The sequence below is a fragment of the Quercus suber genome, unplaced genomic scaffold, assembly GCF_002906115.3.
Source record: "Quercus suber isolate HL8 unplaced genomic scaffold, Cork oak 2.0 scaffold_25, whole genome shotgun sequence".
NCBI lineage: Eukaryota > Viridiplantae > Streptophyta > Magnoliopsida > Fagales > Fagaceae > Quercus > Quercus suber.
In genome coordinates this window covers 1,528,317-1,548,542 of record NW_027069490.1, presented here as the reverse complement: position 1 = coordinate 1,548,542, position 20,226 = coordinate 1,528,317, and the positions used below count along the sequence as shown (strand labels likewise).

The window sequence follows — 20,226 nt, the reverse complement described above, 5'->3', positions numbered from 1 at the left end:
ATCTTGCTCATATATATGGACAGCAACGTACGTAAGTATGTACGTACACACACAAATAGATATCAACCATTTGTGTGTGTGTGTGTGTGTGTGTGTGTATAAATTTGACAGGAGAATACATTTTCAATAAATATAAATGACAATAACTTTTAATTGTCTACTCTTTTTGTTGGTATACTAATTGTCTACTATGGTTAACCACAAGTCTTCAATATTACTCTAAATTATGTATTAACATAATGTACTGCATAATATATCATCACTGCATAAAGTATCTGCCAACAAAAAAAAAGTATTTGCCAACAAATACAATTCCCCTAAACAATTATCATTCATTATATAACAATATTATTAGTCCATGGTAAAGATTGTTCCCTGTAAAAGAAATTTAGAGCAATATAGGTATTATGTTTAAAATTTTCATCTTTTACTTCATTCATTCTTTCTTCTTCTTCTTCTTTTTATTTTTTTACACTTTATGTATGAAAAATAAGTAACTTTTGCCTGGAATCCATCAAACCAAAAATTTCTTGGAGAAAAAAGAAAATCAAGCTTGAAATTCAAAGTAAAGAATTGGGATTTTGGTAGAGAGGAATGAAATAATTACTGTTGCAAATTTGTTCTCCTTTGCAAGTTGGAACTATTGAACGATAAGTGAAGGGAAAAAAAAATCTAATCAGAGAATTGTGTTACAAAGGGGAAAAGAAACATGGAGAAAAAAGAGAAGAGAGACAATTAGAGAGAGAGATCTATGGAAAGAGGAGAGACTAGAGTTAGTGTCACTTGCTCATCTTTAAGAATCAGATGAGTGTCGCTTGAGAAGTTGTTTATTATTATTATTTTAGGTAAACGGAGGAATACGTGGACCTCTCAATCTATTGAAAAACCAATAAGTATTAGTTGAGTGGCAAGATACTTTGCAACTGCCTTAAATATTAAATAAGTCACAATTGTAGAAATTTGTGATAATATAAGAGAAAAAAGAAAAAATACGAGAATTTAGATGATTTGACCTTGTGAGTTGTGACTTACTTACATCTGCTAGATAAGAATTTCAGGCGCTACATTTTCTCATTTATTTTTCTTGATAATACATTATATTGAAATCTAAATTTATAATGGAGATTACGTACAAGAGTAAAGTAAATGATAATATGGTGAGTAATGAGTAATAAAGTAAATGATAATATGTGGGTTCCAGTTAACTCAATTAGTAAAGTTTTTGATGGTTGAATATGAGATCGAGAGTTCAATCGCCACCTACACTAAAAACCAATTGGTGTCTTGATATAATAATAAAAAATTATCATAAAAAACGGACACTATAGATTGAAATTCTTTAAAAAAAAAAAGTAAATGATAATATGATATTATGATGTCCTATAAAATTAAGAATAGAATATAAAGTGTGTTGTAAAAGTAGATCTGTAATATAGAATAAGTAGCTTTTTGATATTATAATAATAGATAAATGTACAAAATCAGATATAAATGTTCTTAATTTGGTCCTCAAAAGGAAATTATTTTTTTCATCAATTGCTTTAAAACTAGGCCTAGCTAATGAAACTCATCATCACTAGCTTGTTGTAAAGACATTGAGACCATAGCATGAAAGCGCCACTCGTTGAAAGTTGGAACAGGTAGTGTTTGACATAATTAAGTTGAGAGGATCCATTGTAGGTGCGTTTTTTAATATTTTATGTAAGGACTACTTTGGTAGCAACTAAAGACCGCTAAGTACGTGTCATTTTCTCATAATGGGTCTCAATTGGCTACCCTACATTTACGTGTTTCAATTGATTTCCATGCAACTGAAGAAATTTTAAATACAAAGATCACCAAGTTCAACAATATCGGTCTAAAAGATTTTCGTCAACATATTGGTGCCCTTGGCTTTTAGCATATTTATATGGATTATGGCATCTTTCCTTTCCACATATATATGGAGTGTAAACAAGTTGACCAATAATTTTAGCAGGATCTTACCAAAAAAAGAAACAAAATCTGTTGATTAGAACTTATTGACCCGCATCTAATACCTTAAGGCTTAAGACATTTGTTGATTAATAATTTTTTAAAAATTTTAATATCATTTTCATAATAGAAATGTGAGGGGTAAAGCTCAGCCATACGTAGTGGGCCTAAAGCCCAATGTGAAGATTAGTGTACGTCCAAGGAGGCTAAAATTGTCGAGGGGTATTTAGTGTGAAAGAAGGATACATGGGGACGAAGAAACTTCGTCCGAAGAGAGCATCAGTGTTCCGAAGAGATAATTATCCTCAAATGAAAGGATTTTGGGGTCATGTAAATATTTGGGAGGTTCAAATGAGTTTACTAGTGACTTCAGCAATTTGGATAAACTTTAGACCGCCTGGAGATAAGAGGAACGGAGAAATATCTAAAAGGAAAAGCTGCCACCACCATATTAAATGTACTGCAGCAACTTTTCTGGCCGTATTTATGTGGAGAAGACCCCTAAGCAGTACAACTTCAGCTACCGTCATTCACAAAAGCTGAAGGAGATACATGACATGACATGCACTCAAGTAGGGAGCTGGATGAAGAACAAGTGGACGATGGGGATGGTAGTGGAGGAGGATATATAAAGAAGAAGGGTTCCTAATGAGAAGGAGAGGTCTAACTGTAACAAAAAAGAATTGTAACCTATATTCAATCTATCATAAGTCTCTTTGGACTTGAACTTACTTGGTTTCTACGTGTACTTTTATGTTGGTTTATACTTGTATGCTATGATCAACCGTTGTAAGTTCCATAGTTAACCTAACTCTATCATCTACGCTTTACAAATTTATTGTTTTTGGACTTAGGCCACAAATCCTAACCCTACAATTGGCGCCGTCTGTGAGAAGAGTTTGAGTATAACTGGAAGCAACAGCAGTTGATAATGGCAGAACCAGGGCAACAACCAGCAGAATCTGGGGCGTCCCAACACATAGACCCTTTTCTCAATTTGGAGCAAAGACAAGATCGTGAAGGTAGCGTGCATACTATGCACCCTGAGCGAAGTCAACCGCATGGAGGAAGTCACGTGCCTCATGCAGAGAAGAACAACATGCAACTGGAAATTGAGAGGTTAAGGAAAGAGTTGCGCCATGCAAAAAGAAAACGTATTTTTTCGCATTCTGATGAGGATTGGGGTGACGAGCAAGATGTCACTTACGAGCAGAGGTCTCGAACACCAATCAGTGAATCCTTTTCATATGAAGAGGAGCACCATCGCAAAAAGCAACCTCAAACCCCATCATATGGAGGGGTAGGAAATGATGCTATGAGCAAGGCTCTGAATCAAATCTCTAGGTCACCCTTCACGCACAGGATCGAAGGAGCGAGACTTCCTCGGCGTTTTAACCAGCCAACTTTTACCATTTATAATAGTAAAACGGACCCTGTGGAGCATGTGAGCCACTTTAATCAAAGGATGGCTGTCTATTCTAGAGATGAAGCTCTGATGTGTAAGGTCTTCCCCTGTAGTCTTGGACCGGTTGCAATAAGGTGGTTCGACAGCCTGAAAGCAGATTCCATCAATTCCTACCAAGAGCTCACTCAAGCTTTTGGTTCACGTTTTGTCACATACCGAAGAGTGGCCAGGCCCTTGTCTTCTCTGTTATCCTTAAGCATGTGTGAGGGTGAGACCCTGAAGGCGTACTCAGATAGGTATTGGGAGATGTTTAATGATATGGAGAGCAACTTTAATGCAATGGCCCTTGACACGTTCAAGCTTGGCCTCCCTACTGACCACGGTTTAAGGACGTCCTTGTCCGGTAAACCTGTTACTAACATGCGTCAACTCATGGACTGCATTGAATAGTACAAAAGGGTTGAAGAGAATCAACAACAAGGGAAGGGTAAGGACAAGGTTATCCCCCAAGAGAGGAAGGATTTCAGGTCGTATGGTTACAACAACAACAAGCCACGGAGAGATTTCGCTGGGCAGTCGGGATCAACAAATGCTCAAGCAGTCAATACTGTGTTCAAGGAGCCAGTTCACCAAGTGTTGGAGAAGATCAAGAATGAACCATTCTTTAGGTGGCCGAGTAAGATGGTGGGGAATCCTGAGAGGCGCAATCACAATCTCTATTGCCAATACCACCAAGACCATGGGCATACCACTGAAGACTGCAGAAGTCTGTGGGATAATTTGGACCAACTGGTCCGCGAAGGTAGGTTGAGGCATCTCTTGCATCACTCCAGTGGCCAAGGAGGTCAAAGGAATTCCGAGCCCGAGAGGAATGATTCTGCGAAACCTTCTTTAGGAACTATTAACGTCATTTTTGCAGCACCAGGGAGAACAGGGTCCTAGCCATCCAAGGTTATGTCAGTATCTCGGTTACCGGCATGGGACTTTGGTCGAGATCCGAGGAGCGCTAAACCGGTTATCCAGCCAATTTTAGGCTTTTCAGAAGAAGATAAGGTTGGAACCATCCAACCTCATGATGACGTTTTGGTAGTCACCCTCAAAATTGGAGGATATGATGTGAAGAGAGTAATGGTAGACCAGGGTAGCATGGTGGAGATAATGTACCCTGACCTCTACAGGGGGCTGAAACTTAAACCTGATGACTTAACACCATACTATTCTCCCTTGGTTAGTTTCGAGGGAAGAATTGTCACCCCGAAGGGCCAGATATGGCTGCCTATACAGACTGGCTCGGAAGTAGTAGAAGTAGACTTCATTGTCGTAGATGTGTATTCCCCTTATACAGCAATTGTAGCCAGACCTTGGCTACATACGCTAGGGGCTGTTTCCTCTACTCTACATCAAAAAGCTAAATATCCATCCGAATGGCGAGTTTGTGAAATCCATGGAGATCAGTCCTCGGCCAAACAATGCTTGGTGGCTGCCATTCAGCTCAAGCCCAAAATCGAGTCCTCGGCCAGGGCCGAGGGAGACTTATAGCAGTTAAAAAGTCAGGTGTCACCCATCGAAGATCTTGATGAAGGCGTCAGATGTGAGGATTTAGTAAAAGTTTTAATTGGGGACAATCCTGAAAGGTTCTTTCAAGTCGGATCTCAGATGCCTCAACCAGAAAAAGATGAGCTAATTGATTTCCTTAAGAGAAATATTGACGTATTTGCCTGGAGTGCTTACGAAGCCCCAGGAGTAGATCCAGAGTTCATTTGCCACCATCTGAGGGTCAACCCACTGATTGTCCTCAAGAAGCAGCCTCCTCGGCGGCCATCTAAAGAACATGCAGATGCAGTCAAAGAAGAAGTAACGAAGTTCAAACAAGCTGGACCTATTAAAGAAGTTTTTTACCCTGAGTGGTTAGCAAATACTGTGGTAGTAAAGAAGAAGAGTGGGAAATGGCGAGTTTGTGTAGATTTCATCGATTTAAATAAGGCTTGTCCTAAGAATCCTTTCCCCATACCAAAAATTGATCAGCTAGTAGATGCTACTGTCGGCCATCCTCAGATGAGTTTCTTGGATGCTTTCCAAGGTTACCATCAAATACCATTAGCCCCAGATGACCAGGAGAAGACTACTTTTGTTACCCCTACTGGTAATTACCATTATAAAGTGATGCCATTCGGTCTGAAAAAAGCAAGCTCTACTTACCAGCGAATGATGACAAGGATGTTTGAATCACAGTTAGGCAAAAGCATTGAGGTCTATATAGATGACATGGTGGTAAAAAGCAAAGTCATTTCTGAGCATGTGAAGGACCTTGACAACACTTTTGAAATCCTAAGAAGACACAAGTTACGTCTGAATGCTTCCAAATGCTCATTTGGTGTAGGGTCAAGCAAATTCTTGGGTTATATGGTGACACACAGGGGAATTGAGGTTAACCCCAATCAGATAAAGGCTATTCAAAATCTACAGTCTCTTCGGAATTCAAAAGAGGTTCAGAAGTTAACAAGGATAACAGCTGCCCTGAACCGATTCATCTCTAGGTCCGCGGATAGGTGTAAACCTTTCTTCTCACTGATCAACAAATGGAAAGGGTTTGAATGGACTAAAGAATGTGCCTCAGCTTTTCAACAACTTAAAGACTACTTGGCTCAGCCACCGATTATGTCTAGCCCTAAACCAAATGAGGTCCTATTTGCCTATATTGCTGTGGTTTCCTATGCTGTAAGTCTAGTATTGATACGTGTGGATCAAGGTGTGCAAAGGCCAATTTACTATATGAGTAAATCTTTACGTGAGGCCGAGATCAGGTACTTGCCACTGGAGAAAGCTATTTTGGCAGTAGTACTTGGAACATGAAAGTTGCCCCATTACTTCCAAGCACATACAGTTGTCGTGCTCACACAACTCCCGTTTAAATCCGTACTTCGAAGTGCTGACTACATAGGGAGAATAGCCAAGTGGGGCACTATCCTAGGGGCTTTCGATATCAAGTACATGCCTCGCACTTCATTCAAGGGGCAAATCCTTGCAGATTTGGTGGCCGAGTTCACGAAACCTTGTTTAGAAGAAATAATAGCAGAGAAGGACATGGATGGAAAATCGGTTGGCATGATTTCTCAATAAGGCCCTGCCCTCTGGGAAGTGTATATGGACGGCGCAGCAAACCAGAAAGGTTCTGGAGTGGGGCTAGTATTGATATCTCCAGAGAGAATCATCATTGAAAAATCGTTAAGGCTGGATTTCTTGACAACAAATAATGAGGCGGAGTACGAAGCCCTATTAATGGGAATGTCTATGGTTCAAAGAATGGGAGGAAAGGCAGTGGAGTTGTTCTCGGACTTGAGGTTAGTTGTGGGTCAAGTAAAAGAGGAGTTTGAAGCAAAGGATGAAAGGATGCAAGGATACTTGAGCCAAGTTAAACGTCTGCAGTTGGAATTCGAATTTTTTCAGCTTGCTACATATTCCCAGAAGTGGTAACGCACATGCTGATTCTTTGGCCACACTCGCTACCTCTTCGGCGCAAAATTTACCGAGAGTTATCCTCGTCAAGGACTTGCATGGGCCTACCGAGGCAGGAAGAGATGCCGTCCAAGTTCACCAAATCAGAACCGGGCTCTGCTGGATGAACCCTATAGTCAAATTCTTGAAAGAAGATACTCTGCCTGAAGAAAAGGGGGAAACTGACAAAATTCGGAGGAAAGCAACCAGATTCTAGTTATCCGAAGACCAGAAATTATACAAATGATCTTATTCAGGACCGTACCTGTTATGTATTCATCCTGAGGCGGCTGAGTTGTTACTAGAGGAGCTGCATGAAGGAATTTGTGAGAGTCATACCATAGGTAGATCTTTAACTCACCGAGCCATTACTTAAGGTTATTGGTGGCCGAACATGCAAAAAGAAGCCCATAAGTATGTTAAGAAGTGCGATCAATGTCAACGATTTGCACCGAACATACACCAACCAGGTGGAGTCCTCAACCCACTATCTAGTCCATGGCTGTTTGCTCAATGGGGCTTAGATATAGTAGGTCCATTCCCAAAGGCCGCAAGAAACAGGAAGTACCTTCTAGTTGGCATAGACTATTTCACCAAATGGGTAGAAGCTGAACCTCTAGCCAACATCCGAGACGTAGATGTGCAGAGATTTGTATGGAAGAATATTGTTACTCGTTTCGGAGTTCCTCATATTCTCATCTCGGACAATGGCCTACAGTTCGACAGTAAAGCATTTCGGAATTATTGTAGTAAACTTGGAATCAAGAACAGATATTCTACTCCTGCCTATCCCCAGGGGAATGGACAAGCAGAAGCAGTTAACAAAGTCATAGTCAATGGATTGAAGAAGAGATTAGACGATGCGAAGGGCAAGTGAGTGGAAGAGTTGTCGCACGTACTTTGGGCTTACAGAACTATGCCCCGCAGATCTACTAGTGAAACCCCTTTCTCGATGACTTAAGGGGGTTAAAGCTGTCATCCCTCTAGAAACTGGGTTCCCAACTCTGAAAACCAGTTAGTTTAGTCTGACCAGCAATGATGAACTTCTAGAAAGGAGTTTGGATTTGATTGAAGAAAGGAGAGAAAATGCAATGGTTCGATTGGCACATTACCAACAAAAGCTCAGGCAAGGCTATGATGCCAACGTAAAGTTAAGGCCCTTAGAACCTAGTGATTTGGTACTCAGGAAAGTTGTGGGCACTGCGAAAAACCCAACCTGGGGGAACCTAGGACCTAATTGGGAAGGGCCATATCGTATCACTTCAAGGACTAGCATTGGGGCATATTTCCTGAATGACTTAGATAGTCATGTAATACCGCACCCTTGGAATGTAAATAACCTCAAAATGAACTATTATTAATCGAATATTTTCTTTAATCACTATGATAATTTGTCGTCCTTAACGGCTCTCTAAGTGTTTAAACTTAAATCCAATCATGCCTGTAGTCCTCGGACCAGATAATTTGGGTTAGTTAACACTCCTTAACGGCTCTCTAAGTGTTTAAACTTAAATCCAATCATGCCTGTAGTCTTCGAACCAGATGATTTGAGTTAGTTAACACTCCTTAACGGCTCTCTAAGTGTTTAAACTTAAATCCAATCATGCCTGTAGTCCTCGGACCAGATGATTTGGGTTAGTTAACACTCCTTAACGGCTCTCTAAGTGTTTAAACTTAAATCCAATCATGCCTGTAGTCCTCGGACCAGATGATTTGGGTTAGTTAACACTCCTTAACGGCTCTCTAAGTGTTTAAACTTAAATCCAATCATGCCTGTAGTCCTCGGACCAGATGATTTGGGTTAGTTAACACTCCTTAACGGCTCTCTAAGTGTTTAAACTTAAATCCAATCATGCCTGTAGTCCTCAGACCAGATGATTTGGGTTAGTTAACACTCCTTCACAGTTCTATAAATGTTTAACCCTCCTTCTCAATCATGTCAGTTGACCCTCCTTCATGTGCCTACAACCCTTGGATCAAATAGTATAGGTTAGTCAACACCTCTGTGTTGTTATTATTATTATTGAAGTTTAACTCTGGAATGAGTCTTGCCTGACATTCCCGAATGTATTTGAAATAACTCTAACTTATGTTAGCCTTCTTTGTGCACGTTCGAAAAGACTTTTGAAACTTTTATAACATTCGTTGCATTCGTTATTTAGTAGAAGTTCTTACACAAACTGTTCTTTTCAGTACTAATCTTAGTTATGTGCATTATTAGCATAATATGGTGATTATGTTTACCTACATTACCATAATTACAAAGTACAGTTATTTGTAGTAAAAGTAAATCATATGATATGCAATAAAGACACCAAAAGTAGAAGAGAAAATGTTTCATTGATCAAAAGAGGATAGTTTACAATCGCTTACATAAAAGAAAAATAGGAAGAAGAGAATAATAATTTAAAAAAAAAAAAAAAAAAAAAAAAAAAAAAAACGTAAGTATCTAAGCTTTTGCTTGAGGGACCACAGGGTCGGCAGCCTGGCTTGTCCGAGCAGCAGCAGCTTCTGGGGCCTGGTCCTTGGGCTCTGAAGAGGTCTTCTCTTTTTCCAAGCCCTCGCCCTTATCCTTGGGTGGCTCAACTGGTTCGCTCTGATCACCTGGTTGACCAGACTCCTTGGAGGCCTCAAGGGTAGTGGGAGGGACTTGGCTAACCAAGGATTGCTCCGAAACCTCTGGGAGTTGTGTTGGAGGAGGGGGATCAGACTCTGAGAGCTCTCAGATGTCAGGATCGTAATATATGCTCCCAGGCAGCCTCAATTCCGAGTCAGCAGGCACCCCAGCAGCATCTATTGCCTTGCCCCATGTTATATCGCAGTAGTCCCGGCTGACCGAGGCAAACTGCTCAGTTAGACCTTTTTCGATCACCTCCACTCCCAGTTGGTATGCTACTTTCTTTTCAGCCTCGGTCGCCTCTTTGGCCAGCTGAGCATTCCTCTGAGCTAGCTTGGCAGCCTCTTTAGCCTTTTGGAGGTCGGCACGAAGTTCCTTCACAAGTGCTTTCTCAGCTGCCAAATTGGTCTGAGTCTCATTCAGCAACTTGTGTTAGGCTGCGGCCTGACTCTCATCATTTTGCAGGCCAGCTTTGAGACTACTCCTTTCGTAGGATGCCTCTTTGAGCTGCTCAGAGATTTGAGAAAACTCCTCTTTTAAGCTGCCCAGAGTTTTCTCTGCCACGAACCGAGAGTGGGCCTCTGCTTGGGCTTCGACATAGGCCTTTTTGTTCCACTCTTCGGCCACGAAGACTTGCTGGGTAATCTGCATAGTAAAATAAAAGAGTTAGCATAAAACAAGCGAAAAATTAACATGCCAACCGAAGAACTGGATTAACTCACTTACTATGGCCAGGTCCCTCTTCAGGGACATGAAGAGTTCATACTGGCTAAAGCGCCTCTATGACTCCATGTCTTGGGGGAGGAGTAGTGGTTGCTTCAAAGCTTCAGCCACTAGCCCTACCCTTCCCCCATTGTAGTTTCTGAGGGAAGTCTCCCAAGAAATAGGAGCGCCGTCCAGCTCCAACTTTGGAGACCATGTGCGTGGCCCTCGGCGCACATCAGCAACAGGAGGCTCATCCCGGCTCTCAGTGGATGAGGCCCTTTTGCTCCGGTGGTCCCTCGCCACCTTTTGTTGCTTGGTTGTCTTTAGTGGCACCACCACCTCCCTCTCCTCAGGTTCGAGGGACCTCTTCTTCTTTAGGTCCGGTATGTGCTTTAAGCCGAGATCAGGAACCTGAGGTGGCAATGGAGACAAACTCACCACTGGTTGGGAAGTCCCATGCCTTTCGGCTCGGTCTTCTTGCCCCTATTCCTCATCAATGCCTTCAAGTCTGACATATCTTCCTCTTTCGAAGAGTCTTCCAGAAGAGCAGTTATCAGGATAGGAGGATGGACACTAGATTGCCTATCAATATCCTCCTCGGAATCTGAGGATGGTATCACCTGAACCCTTCCTGAAGCTTCTCCCTCGAATTTAAATTTATATATTTGCTCCTCTAGTGAGGAGGTTGAAGAGCCAACCCTTTCGCCTACAACCACCAGTTCAAGGGGGATTTACTGAACCAACTGGACGAGCAGTGGTGCACCCTGAGGGTTTGGATGTGGCACTGGAGGGAGGTCAAATGGGGCCAAAAAATCCTTCTGACCAACATCGATTCGGTTGAGGCGATAGTCTCCTTGCCTTATCGCATTCCCGACTGACTGCAAATCGGATGGTTTGGAGTTGTAACCGAGAATAAGGGGGACCGATCGGAGTTGCCCGTCAACAAGTAGTTGAGCGCGACAGTGTTGGTAAGGCTCAACCGAGGAGAAACGTTTCTTTTATCTGTCAACGCACAAGAAAACTCGATTAGAAAGTTGGCAACAATAAGACCGAGAAGACTAAGTTGCAATGAAAGGTCAATCCTAAATCTAATGTTAACAAGCCTAAATCTAAGATGCCCCCACCTGGTTCTCCTAGCGTGGTTGGGCAGTGAAAACCGTCGTGCCACACACCCGAGACGATCAGATAATCGTCTTTCATCCCCTTGTTAGACTTGGGAAGACGGGAGACGAGCCTAACAGCATCGGATCGGGATTTCAAATAATATCCCGCTCCTTTTTTACTATGGCACTCGTACATATGCACCACATCTAGCCAGGTGAGTCCCAAGCCCAGATGGCGGTTCAGATCATCAACAGCCCCTAATATCCTAAAAACGTTGGGCGCACACTGCTCGGGGCTAAGCCTATGGTTTCGAAGATAGTTAGTGGTGATAGGGCCCATAGGAATCGTCATTCCTCCTTCCAGGAAGGCAATGATGGGGATTATCACTTCACCTTCTTTCTGATCTGTTAGAACTTTTTCTGGGGGCTATATCTCAAACCCACGTCTTCAGGAATGCGGTATGTGGCTTTAAACTTCTCCATCTGAGCGGGACTATCCACCAGATACTGATACTTGCCCATCCTAAACAAATGAGATAGGAGAAACTCTAAACGTGGTGACTAGGGGGCGACTACTTGAAGGACAAAAAGAGTGTCCGAAGAGAGAAATAAAGACGAATATATGAAGACTTACACAAACCGGATGGAAAAATGATATCTGAGCTTGTGGAGATGCTTGTAAATTTTGGATTTGATGATCGTAGAGTCTAATTGATTTGAATGCCTCTGTTTGCTGGAAAGTCTGAAAATATGTAAAGTAAGGGAGGAAAAACCTCCTCTAGGGCTTTATATGGAGACAAGCGAGGGAGAAGGAGTTATCCCGCCCAAATTTCGAGGAAGGATCGCGTCCGTTGGATCAATAGTCCACCGTTAGATGGCAAATACAAAACGCGCTTGGAGTAATTAATGGCGCTTTGAAAACCTTGAAACGGCAACAGCAATTATGAAGCGCGCAAATCCATGCTACTACACGTGCGAATTAAGATATTTGTGCATTTCTGATTTTTATTTTGTAGCAAATCAAAATCTCATTTTTTCTCTTCGGAGACGAAGGAAAAATTAAAATTTTGAGGGGCTATTATGGGGGGGTAAAGCCCAGCCATACGTAGTAGGCCTAAAGCCCAAGGTGAAGATTAGTGTATGTCCGAGGAGGCTAAAATTGTCGAGGAGTATTTAGCGTGAAAGAAGGATACATGGAGATGAAGAAACTCCGTCCAAAAAAAGCATCAGTGTTACGAAGAGATGATTATCCTCGGATGAAAGGATTTTGGGGTCATGTAAATATCTGGGGAGTTCAAATGAGTTTACTAGTGGCTTTAGCAATTTTGATAAACTTTAGACACGCCTGGAGATAAAAGGAACGGAGAAATATATAAAAGGAAAAGCTGCCACCACCGTATTAAATGTACTGTAGCAACTTTTCTAGCCGCATTTATGTGAAGAAGACCCCTGAGCAGTACAACTTCAGCTACCGTCATTCACAAAAACTAAGGGAGATACATGACATGATATGCACTCAAGTAGGGAGCTGGATGAAGAACAAGTGGACGATGGGAATGGTAGTGGAGGATATATAAAGAAGAATGGCTCCTAATGAGAATGAGAGGTCTAACTGTAACCAAAAAGAATTGTAACCTGTATTCAATCTATCATAAGTCTCTTCAGACTTGAACTTACTTGGTTTTTACATGTACTTTTATGTTGGTTTATACTTGTATGCTGTGATCAACCGTTGTAAGCTCCATAGTTAACCTAGCTCTATCATCCACGCTCTACAAATTTATTATTTTTGGGTTTGAACCACAAATCCTAACCCTACAAGAAATATATAATAAAAAAATTGTAAAAAAATCAGTTATTTTTTTCCTTTTTTATAAAAACTTTCTTAAAATATTTCATAAACTAATAACTTTTGGGACATCCATTAATTTTTTCCTAAATTTAACTCTATTCGAAAAGTGGATAAGATCTTGTTTTAAATTTCATTTGAGTTTGGAGGTTTCTCTTTCCAATTGTCATGCTTAGGTAATATTCTTTGCCAAGTGGGTTCACCAAACAATAAATTACATTTTTTTTTTTTTTTTTGGGTTCCAAATACATTACTGTTCTCCAAAATCTTGCTAACAATTAACAAGCTTCTGTTCTCTCTCAAATGGAAAGCTTTTTTTATTTATAGAGCAAGCAGTTATGTACAAATTTGGATCCTACATTTTCCACCAGCATTTGTTGGCTATGGACTAACGAGGCAATATGTAAAGCCCTGTGACACGTTGATTAAGTAAGAAGGATGCTTGTGAATTAATTTGCTTATATCATCGATTTACAACATAAAGGTCTTTCAATCAAAGTACAAAAAGTACCCCCCTAAACTTTGACTTTTATTTACAGTTTTTCATTGACCAAGTCATAGAAAAATAAGTGAACAAGCTACACAGAAAAGTCTTGAAGAGAACCCCACACAAACCAAATCTCACTGGCCAACGCAAGTGGATTGCTATAAATACTCATTTCTTTGTGTTACCTCTAACTCAAAACCAAAAACCAAGATTCATGGCTTCCCCTTCCCATCTAATGCTTCAGTCTACCTTATTATTTGTTCTTATATTTTGCAAATGCATATTTCTTGGAGTAGAGTCTCAGTCTGGGACCTTAAGTGTTGTTACAGATAAGGAAGCCTTGATCTCATTCAAGTCAGGAATAAGCCTAGAGGCTCCCAACCTTTTATCTTCTTGGGATCAAAACAACTCATCACCCTGCAATTGGACTGGAGTTGTGTGCAACATGCCTGGCCAGAGAGTGGTTGGGCTTGATCTTTCAGGTTTTGCACTTAAAGGGTCCATTAGCCCTCATATTGGCAACCTCTCCTTCCTACGTTCCCTTCAACTTGGACAAAACCAATTCACAGGTATGCTACCTGATCAAATTGGCAATCTTTTCCGTTTGACAGTTCTTAACATGAGCTCCAACAGGCTAGAAGGTGTGCTACCCTCAAGTATAAGCCAATTGACTGAGCTCCGAGTCCTCGACTTGTCTGTAAACAAGAATATCACAGGAAGAATTCCTGAAGAGCTTAGCAACTTGACAAAGCTAGAAGTTTTGAAGTTGGCAAGAAACTATCTTTATGGATCACTTCCACAAGCTATAGGTAACCTTTCCTCACTCACCAATTTAAACTTGGGCACCAACACTCTTGGTGGTGCAATACCTAGTGAATTAAGCCACCTTCAAAATTTGAAGGAACTTGATCTTACTATTAACAATTTTTCTGGCACAATTCCTCCATCAATATACAACATTTCCTCTCTAGTTTCTTTGGCCTTAGCTTCAAACAACCTATGGGGTGAAATTCCTGGGGATATTGGAATTAGACTGCCAAATCTTTTAGTTTTCAACTTTTGCATTAATAAGTTCACAGGCAAAATTCCATGGTCTCTGCACAATCTAACTAACATAAAGATCATACGCATGGCAGACAACCTTCTGGAAGGGACAGTACCACCAGGCCTAGGAAATCTCCCATTCCTTGAAATGTACAATATTGGTTTTAATAAGATTGTCAGTGAAGACGGTCTTAGTTTCATTACATCTTTGAAAAATAGCACTCGTCTCAGCTTCCTTGCAATTGATGGCAACCATTTTGAGGGTGTGATTCCAGAATCAATAGGCAATCTTTCTAAAGCTCTCTCAAAGTTGTACATGGGAGGAAATAGCTTTAATGGTAACATACCCAACTCCATTAGTCATCTCAGTGGCCTGACTTTGCTAAATTTGAGCTACAATTCACTTTCTGGTGAAATTCCACCTGAAATAGGCCATTTGGAGGAACTGCAAATATTGGGTTTAGCAGGAAATCAAATATCTGGTAGTATTCCAAATTCCCTAGGTAATCTCCAAAAGTTAAACGAAATTGATTTATCAGGGAATAGGTTGGTGGGCAATATACCACCTACTTTTGGAAACTTTCAGAAACTTCTTTCCATGGACTTGTCCAACAACAAGTTTAACGGGAACATAACTAGAGATATTTTCAATCTCCCTAGTTTGAGCACTGTTTTGAATCTGTCAAAGAACCTTCTAAGTGGACCTTTGCCCGAAGAAGTTTCTCTTCTTAAAAATGTTGTTACCATTGACCTTTCTGATAACCTCTTTTCTGGTAATATCCCCAGTTCAGTCGGACAGTGTAGGAGCTTGGAGAAATTATTCTTAGCCAGAAACTTACTTTCAGGTCCTATTCCTAGTACTTTAGAAGAAGTGAAAGGCCTTGACACTCTAGATCTCTCTTCCAACCAACTTTCTGGCTCCATTCCTGTTGAACTAGAAAAGCTACAAGCCCTTCAGTCCTTGAATCTATCTTTCAATAATTTGGAAGGGGTAGTTCCCACAGGTGGAGTTTTTGGAAATTCCTCTATAGTCCATTTGGAAGGCAACCCAGAGCTTTGTTTGCATTTGGCATGTGTCAAAACTCAAAGTAATGGAAAAAAGGTAGCCAAACTTCTTGTTATTACCAGTGTCCTGGTATCATTAGCCCTATGCTTTATACTTGGCTCACTGTTCTACTTAAAGAGAAGTAAAGCAAAGATTACAAGTACTTCTGAATTGGTGAAAGGACAACATCAAATGGTCTCATACAATGACCTTCGTCAAGCAACTGGAAACTTCAACCAAGGAAACTTTCTTGGAAATGGGAGCTTTGGGTCTGTATATAAAGGCAATCTAAGGCAAGGAATTGTGGCAGTTAAGGTCCTTGACACTGAGAGGACGAGCTCTTGGAAGAGTTTTCTTGCAGAGTGTGAAGCTCTGAGGAATGTTAGGCACCGGAATCTTGTTAGACTGATCACATCATGCTCTAGCATAGACTTCAAGAACATGAAATTTCTGGCTCTGGTTTATGAATATCTGAGTAATGGCAGCTTAGAGGACTGGGTCAATGGTAAGAGGAAGAACGCAAATGGGGATGTGTTGAATGTTGTGGAGAGATTGAATGTGGCCATTGATGTTGCCTGTGCATTGGATTACTTGCACCATGACTGTGAAGTTCCAGTGGTGCATTGTGATTTGAAGCCCAGCAACATTCTTTTGGGTGAAGACATGACTGCCAAGGTTGGAGACTTTGGGCTAGCAAGGTTGCTGATGCAAAGAACAGACCTTGAACATTCTGTTAGCCGTACAAATGTTCTAAAGGGTTCCATAGGATACATACCTCCAGGTTAGTACTGCTACAAAATTATAGAGATATTTTTTCATAAAAGAATTCAATAAAAATTAAGTCTCATTTTGAGTATTCTACTTTATATTTCACTAATTGCACCATGTGTAATATATATATATATATATCTATAAAAGTAGTCAAAGCTTAAAATGAAAAAAAAAAAATAGTTCATGGTTGTTGGTGAAGTATAAAGTGAAACATAAAAAATCTTTGTTCTTTCTTTTCTTTTTAATCCTAAGGCTTAACAATATGAAGAGATCTTATGTCTCACTTATATGTGACATTAGGTGTGTTTTTAAAGTTTCTATTAACATACTGAATTAACTATGATGTAGAGTACGGCATGGGGGAGAAACCATCAACCGCTGGAGATGTATACAGCTTTGGTGTAATGCTGCTAGAGCTCTTCACTGGGAAAAGACCAACACATGAAAGCTTCATTGGAGACCTAAACCTAATCAGATGGGTGCAATCAGCTTTCCCTGCCAACATAATGGAAGTACTCGACCCAGAGATGCTACAACTTATGAGCAGCCTTTATCATAATGACCAACCCATAAGCCCTGATGTTCAACATGGTTGCCTGATCACAATTCTCGGGATAGGGTTATCTTGCACAGTTGAATCTTCTGACGGTCGCATTAGCATTAGGAGTGCTCTACAAAATTTGAAGTCTGCAAGAGACACCCTTTTTAAACCAGCTCCCATTAAGAATACCGAATCGAATGATATCTGTTAGAACTAAGTTCGTAATGAGTATGTATGTGTCACGTTCTTGAGTACCATATGCTAAATTCTAGAGTTTATCAAAAATAAGCAAAATTCTAGATCTTTGTATTCTCTATAATTTTCTTTATCTTTAGCAGGGTTGTCAATGTTAGAAATTATCAAAATATACTTTGTCTTTTCACTTCATGTGTGAATCTTTTGTAAAGAAATCACACGTCTCTATGGTTTGATGATGAGTCGTCTGTTGAAATAAAGAAAACCATTGATACCGGGACAAATATATTTTCGGCAATATATATATATTTTCTTTATCTCTTGTTCCTATGTTTTTGTCCTCTCGGCAATCTCTTTCTCTCACGCCAATAATAACAACAACAACAAAGTTTCTTGGCATTTAGATTTGCAACCGGGACAAATTTGATTGGCTGTGGCCAAAAACGGTGTTCGAAAAATGATGGATTGGATTTGAGGTTTGATTTTACTGAGAATTTTTTTAGTTTTGGGATTTGGAGGATGATGAAAATGGTGAGGTTTTCTTTTATTTGTGTTTATGTGTGTTATCTTTTGGAGGGTTTTTTTTTTGGGGAGGGTTGTTATTAGCGCAATATTAGGTAGTAATTGTTTAAGGCGATATTTATCTTACGCACTGTGTTTTACACACACTATATATGATTTATAACTGAAAATGTAATTTACAAACCACGGTCACGCTGTGTGTCTATATAAAAAAAAGTTTTTTTCCTTTTTAAAATAAGTTTAAAATAGAACTATTTAGCGAAATATTTTTCCAAATTATATTGTTAACAAAAATAGCCATTTGTGTTCACGAACTTCGGATTGAGTGTATGGGTAGGCAAAAAAGTGGACCTGCTTCAACCACATGTTATGCCAAACAACGAAGCCTTAGGCAGATTTTGGCCCACATGTTACAACGAAGCAAACGACAATGAGATTTTAAAAACATTAATCCACTATAGCATAAAACACTAATTTTTTTTTCATAAAACTATGTATATATATTCACTCCCATTTCTCTTATAATAGACAAAAAAAAAAAAAAAAAAAAATCATAGAATCCTTCCGTCTCTCTTATACTGACCCATTTACTTTCTTCTCCTTTCATTTCTCTTTGTTCTAAACATATCACAAGTCTTAAACAGGAATTAGAAAGAAACCAATGAAATGACCAAGATTTTATTACAAAAGTAGCAGAAGTCTCTATTTGAAAAATAAATATTTTACAATTACATAGTCATATAATATGTATATTAGAGATGACAAATCTCAATTACAGGTATTTAGAAGCAGTATCTTAATTATGTTCTTCAATTAAATTAAACTATATTGATCTACTTTTTTTTTAGAGAAACAGCAAACTAAACACACACACACGGGGGTAAGGGGAATAGACCTTTAATATCACACAACTCACAGTATACAAAAGCCGGTAACTCTTGAATACTGTGTGAAGGCTTTAAAGGGGAAACTAGACACCTAGACAACCGATGTGGGACTAACCCACTTGATTCTTTTTTGAGAGAAACAGCAAACTAAACACACACACACGGGGGTAAGGGGAATAGACCTTTAATATCACACAACTCACAGTATACAAAAGCCAGTAACTCTTGAATACTATGTGAAGGCTTTAAAGGGGAAACTAGACACCTAGACAACCGATGTGGGACTAACCCACTTGATTCTTTTTTGAGAGAAACAGCAAACTAAACACACACACACGGGGGTAAGGGGAATAGGCCTTTAATATCACACAACTCACAGTATACAAAAGCCGGTAACTCTTGAATACTGTGTGAAGGCTTTAAAGGGGAAACTAGACACCTAGACGACCGATGTGGGACTAACCCACTTGATTCTTTTTTGAGAGAAACAGCAAACTAAACACACACACACGGGACTATATTGATCTACTTAATTATAAGAACATTTTTGTAAGTAAAGCACTTTTAATTAATGATCAGTATTGACACTTTTCATTAATGATTAGTATTGTTTTTTAATGGTGTGCAATGGAGTGACCATTGTACACTATTGGCATGATGGTCACTCCACAAGTATAAGTGCTTGTGAAATGTGAGAAAGCAAAGGTTGTTGGTTCAAGTTTCTAGGAGGAGGACTCACATATATATACACTTAGATTAAGTTAGAGTATAATTTCTATCTTGTATTAAAAAAAAAAAAGTATTGACATTGACATTCAAAGTTTGTATTAGGAACAACAACTTTTCAAGTTCACAGTCTGGCGACGAGATCTCCTTGAACTATATCTGTCTCAATTCACACCACATCAACCATCTTGACACCCAATCAACATCAAAGATGACACACTATATGGGCTACGAAATTCATCATTAATAAATAAATGAAATTCAAGAAGGAGAAGAAGTGTTAAGCTTATTTAATTAAATTAATTTTACCTTTGCCTTAATTTTGGTGTTGGTGATCTTGCTTTTTTCCTTGTTTCCATTTTTTCTTTATTTTTTGACCCTATAATGTTCAGTTAACATACCGATCCTCATTTTTTTTCCTGACATTTTTTTTTTTTTTTTGGCATTTAGCAGTTCTGTTATTCTGCTAATAAATAAAATAAAAATATTCACTTTTTGTTGCAATAAATATGAGACGGTCTCATTTTGCTTCTCACAAATTCAATGGTGTCAATTCATAAGATGAGTCGTTATCATGAAAGAGAATGTTGCTTGGGATAAGGTTGAAGGGTGTAAATTGGCGGGCGGATCAAGGTAAGAGATGAAATGGGAATTCATTTCAATGGCTCAATTCACTAAAATAGATTGTGAGAGTGACCACAGGGAAAATAAGTCAAGTCGGGAACTTGTTTACATGTTAAAAGTTAAAACTGGGAAAACGTTTTGGTTGCAAATTAGTTTGGATCGACTTTTTGTCCAATTTATGATGTGGCCATTGAATAGATCCAAGTCCAACCATCAATGTATGGTTCTAGTCACGT

At 39.6% G+C, this 20,226-nt stretch overlaps 3 protein-coding genes across 3 annotated transcripts; all 3 read left to right on the top strand.

Moving 5' to 3' along the window:
• Positions 1-2,905: 2,905 nt before the first annotated feature.
• On the top strand, positions 2,906-4,321 carry LOC136064991 (uncharacterized). The gene is made up of 2 exons (XM_065767564.1): positions 2,906-3,782; positions 3,846-4,321. Exons 1-2 carry the CDS (start codon positions 2,906-2,908, stop codon positions 4,319-4,321), a joined length of 1,353 nt encoding a protein of 450 aa, XP_065623636.1.
• Positions 4,322-4,333: 12 nt separating this feature from the next.
• Positions 4,334-4,918, top strand: LOC136064990 (uncharacterized). Its single transcript, XM_065767558.1, has one exon. It carries the CDS (start codon positions 4,334-4,336, stop codon positions 4,916-4,918), a length of 585 nt encoding a protein of 194 aa, XP_065623630.1.
• An 8,928-nt stretch (positions 4,919-13,846) lies between these two features.
• On the top strand, positions 13,847-17,548 carry LOC112025665 (probable LRR receptor-like serine/threonine-protein kinase At3g47570). Its single transcript, XM_024058342.2, has 2 exons — positions 13,847-16,505; positions 16,844-17,548. Exons 1-2 carry the CDS (start codon positions 13,850-13,852, stop codon positions 17,245-17,247), a joined length of 3,060 nt encoding a protein of 1,019 aa, XP_023914110.1. The 5' UTR covers positions 13,847-13,849; the 3' UTR covers positions 17,248-17,548.
• The last annotated feature ends 2,678 nt before the right edge of the window (positions 17,549-20,226 follow it).

What these genes read in the sequence shown, in the direction of transcription:
- LOC136064991 (XM_065767564.1), top strand. Translation starts at nt 2,906, where the DNA reads ATGGCAGAACCAGGGCAACAACCAGCAGAATCTGGGGCGTCCCAACAC. An exon ending in TTTAAGGACGTCCTTGTCCG is followed by an intron (nt 3,783 to 3,845) that starts GTAAACCTGTTA and finishes AAAGGGTTGAAG; the next exon opens with AGAATCAACAACAAGGGAAG.
- LOC136064990 (XM_065767558.1), top strand. Translation starts at nt 4,334, where the DNA reads ATGTCAGTATCTCGGTTACCGGCATGGGACTTTGGTCGAGATCCGAGG.
- LOC112025665 (XM_024058342.2), top strand. Translation starts at nt 13,850, where the DNA reads ATGGCTTCCCCTTCCCATCTAATGCTTCAGTCTACCTTATTATTTGTT. An exon ending in CATAGGATACATACCTCCAG is followed by an intron (nt 16,506 to 16,843) that starts GTTAGTACTGCT and finishes ACTATGATGTAG; the next exon opens with AGTACGGCATGGGGGAGAAA.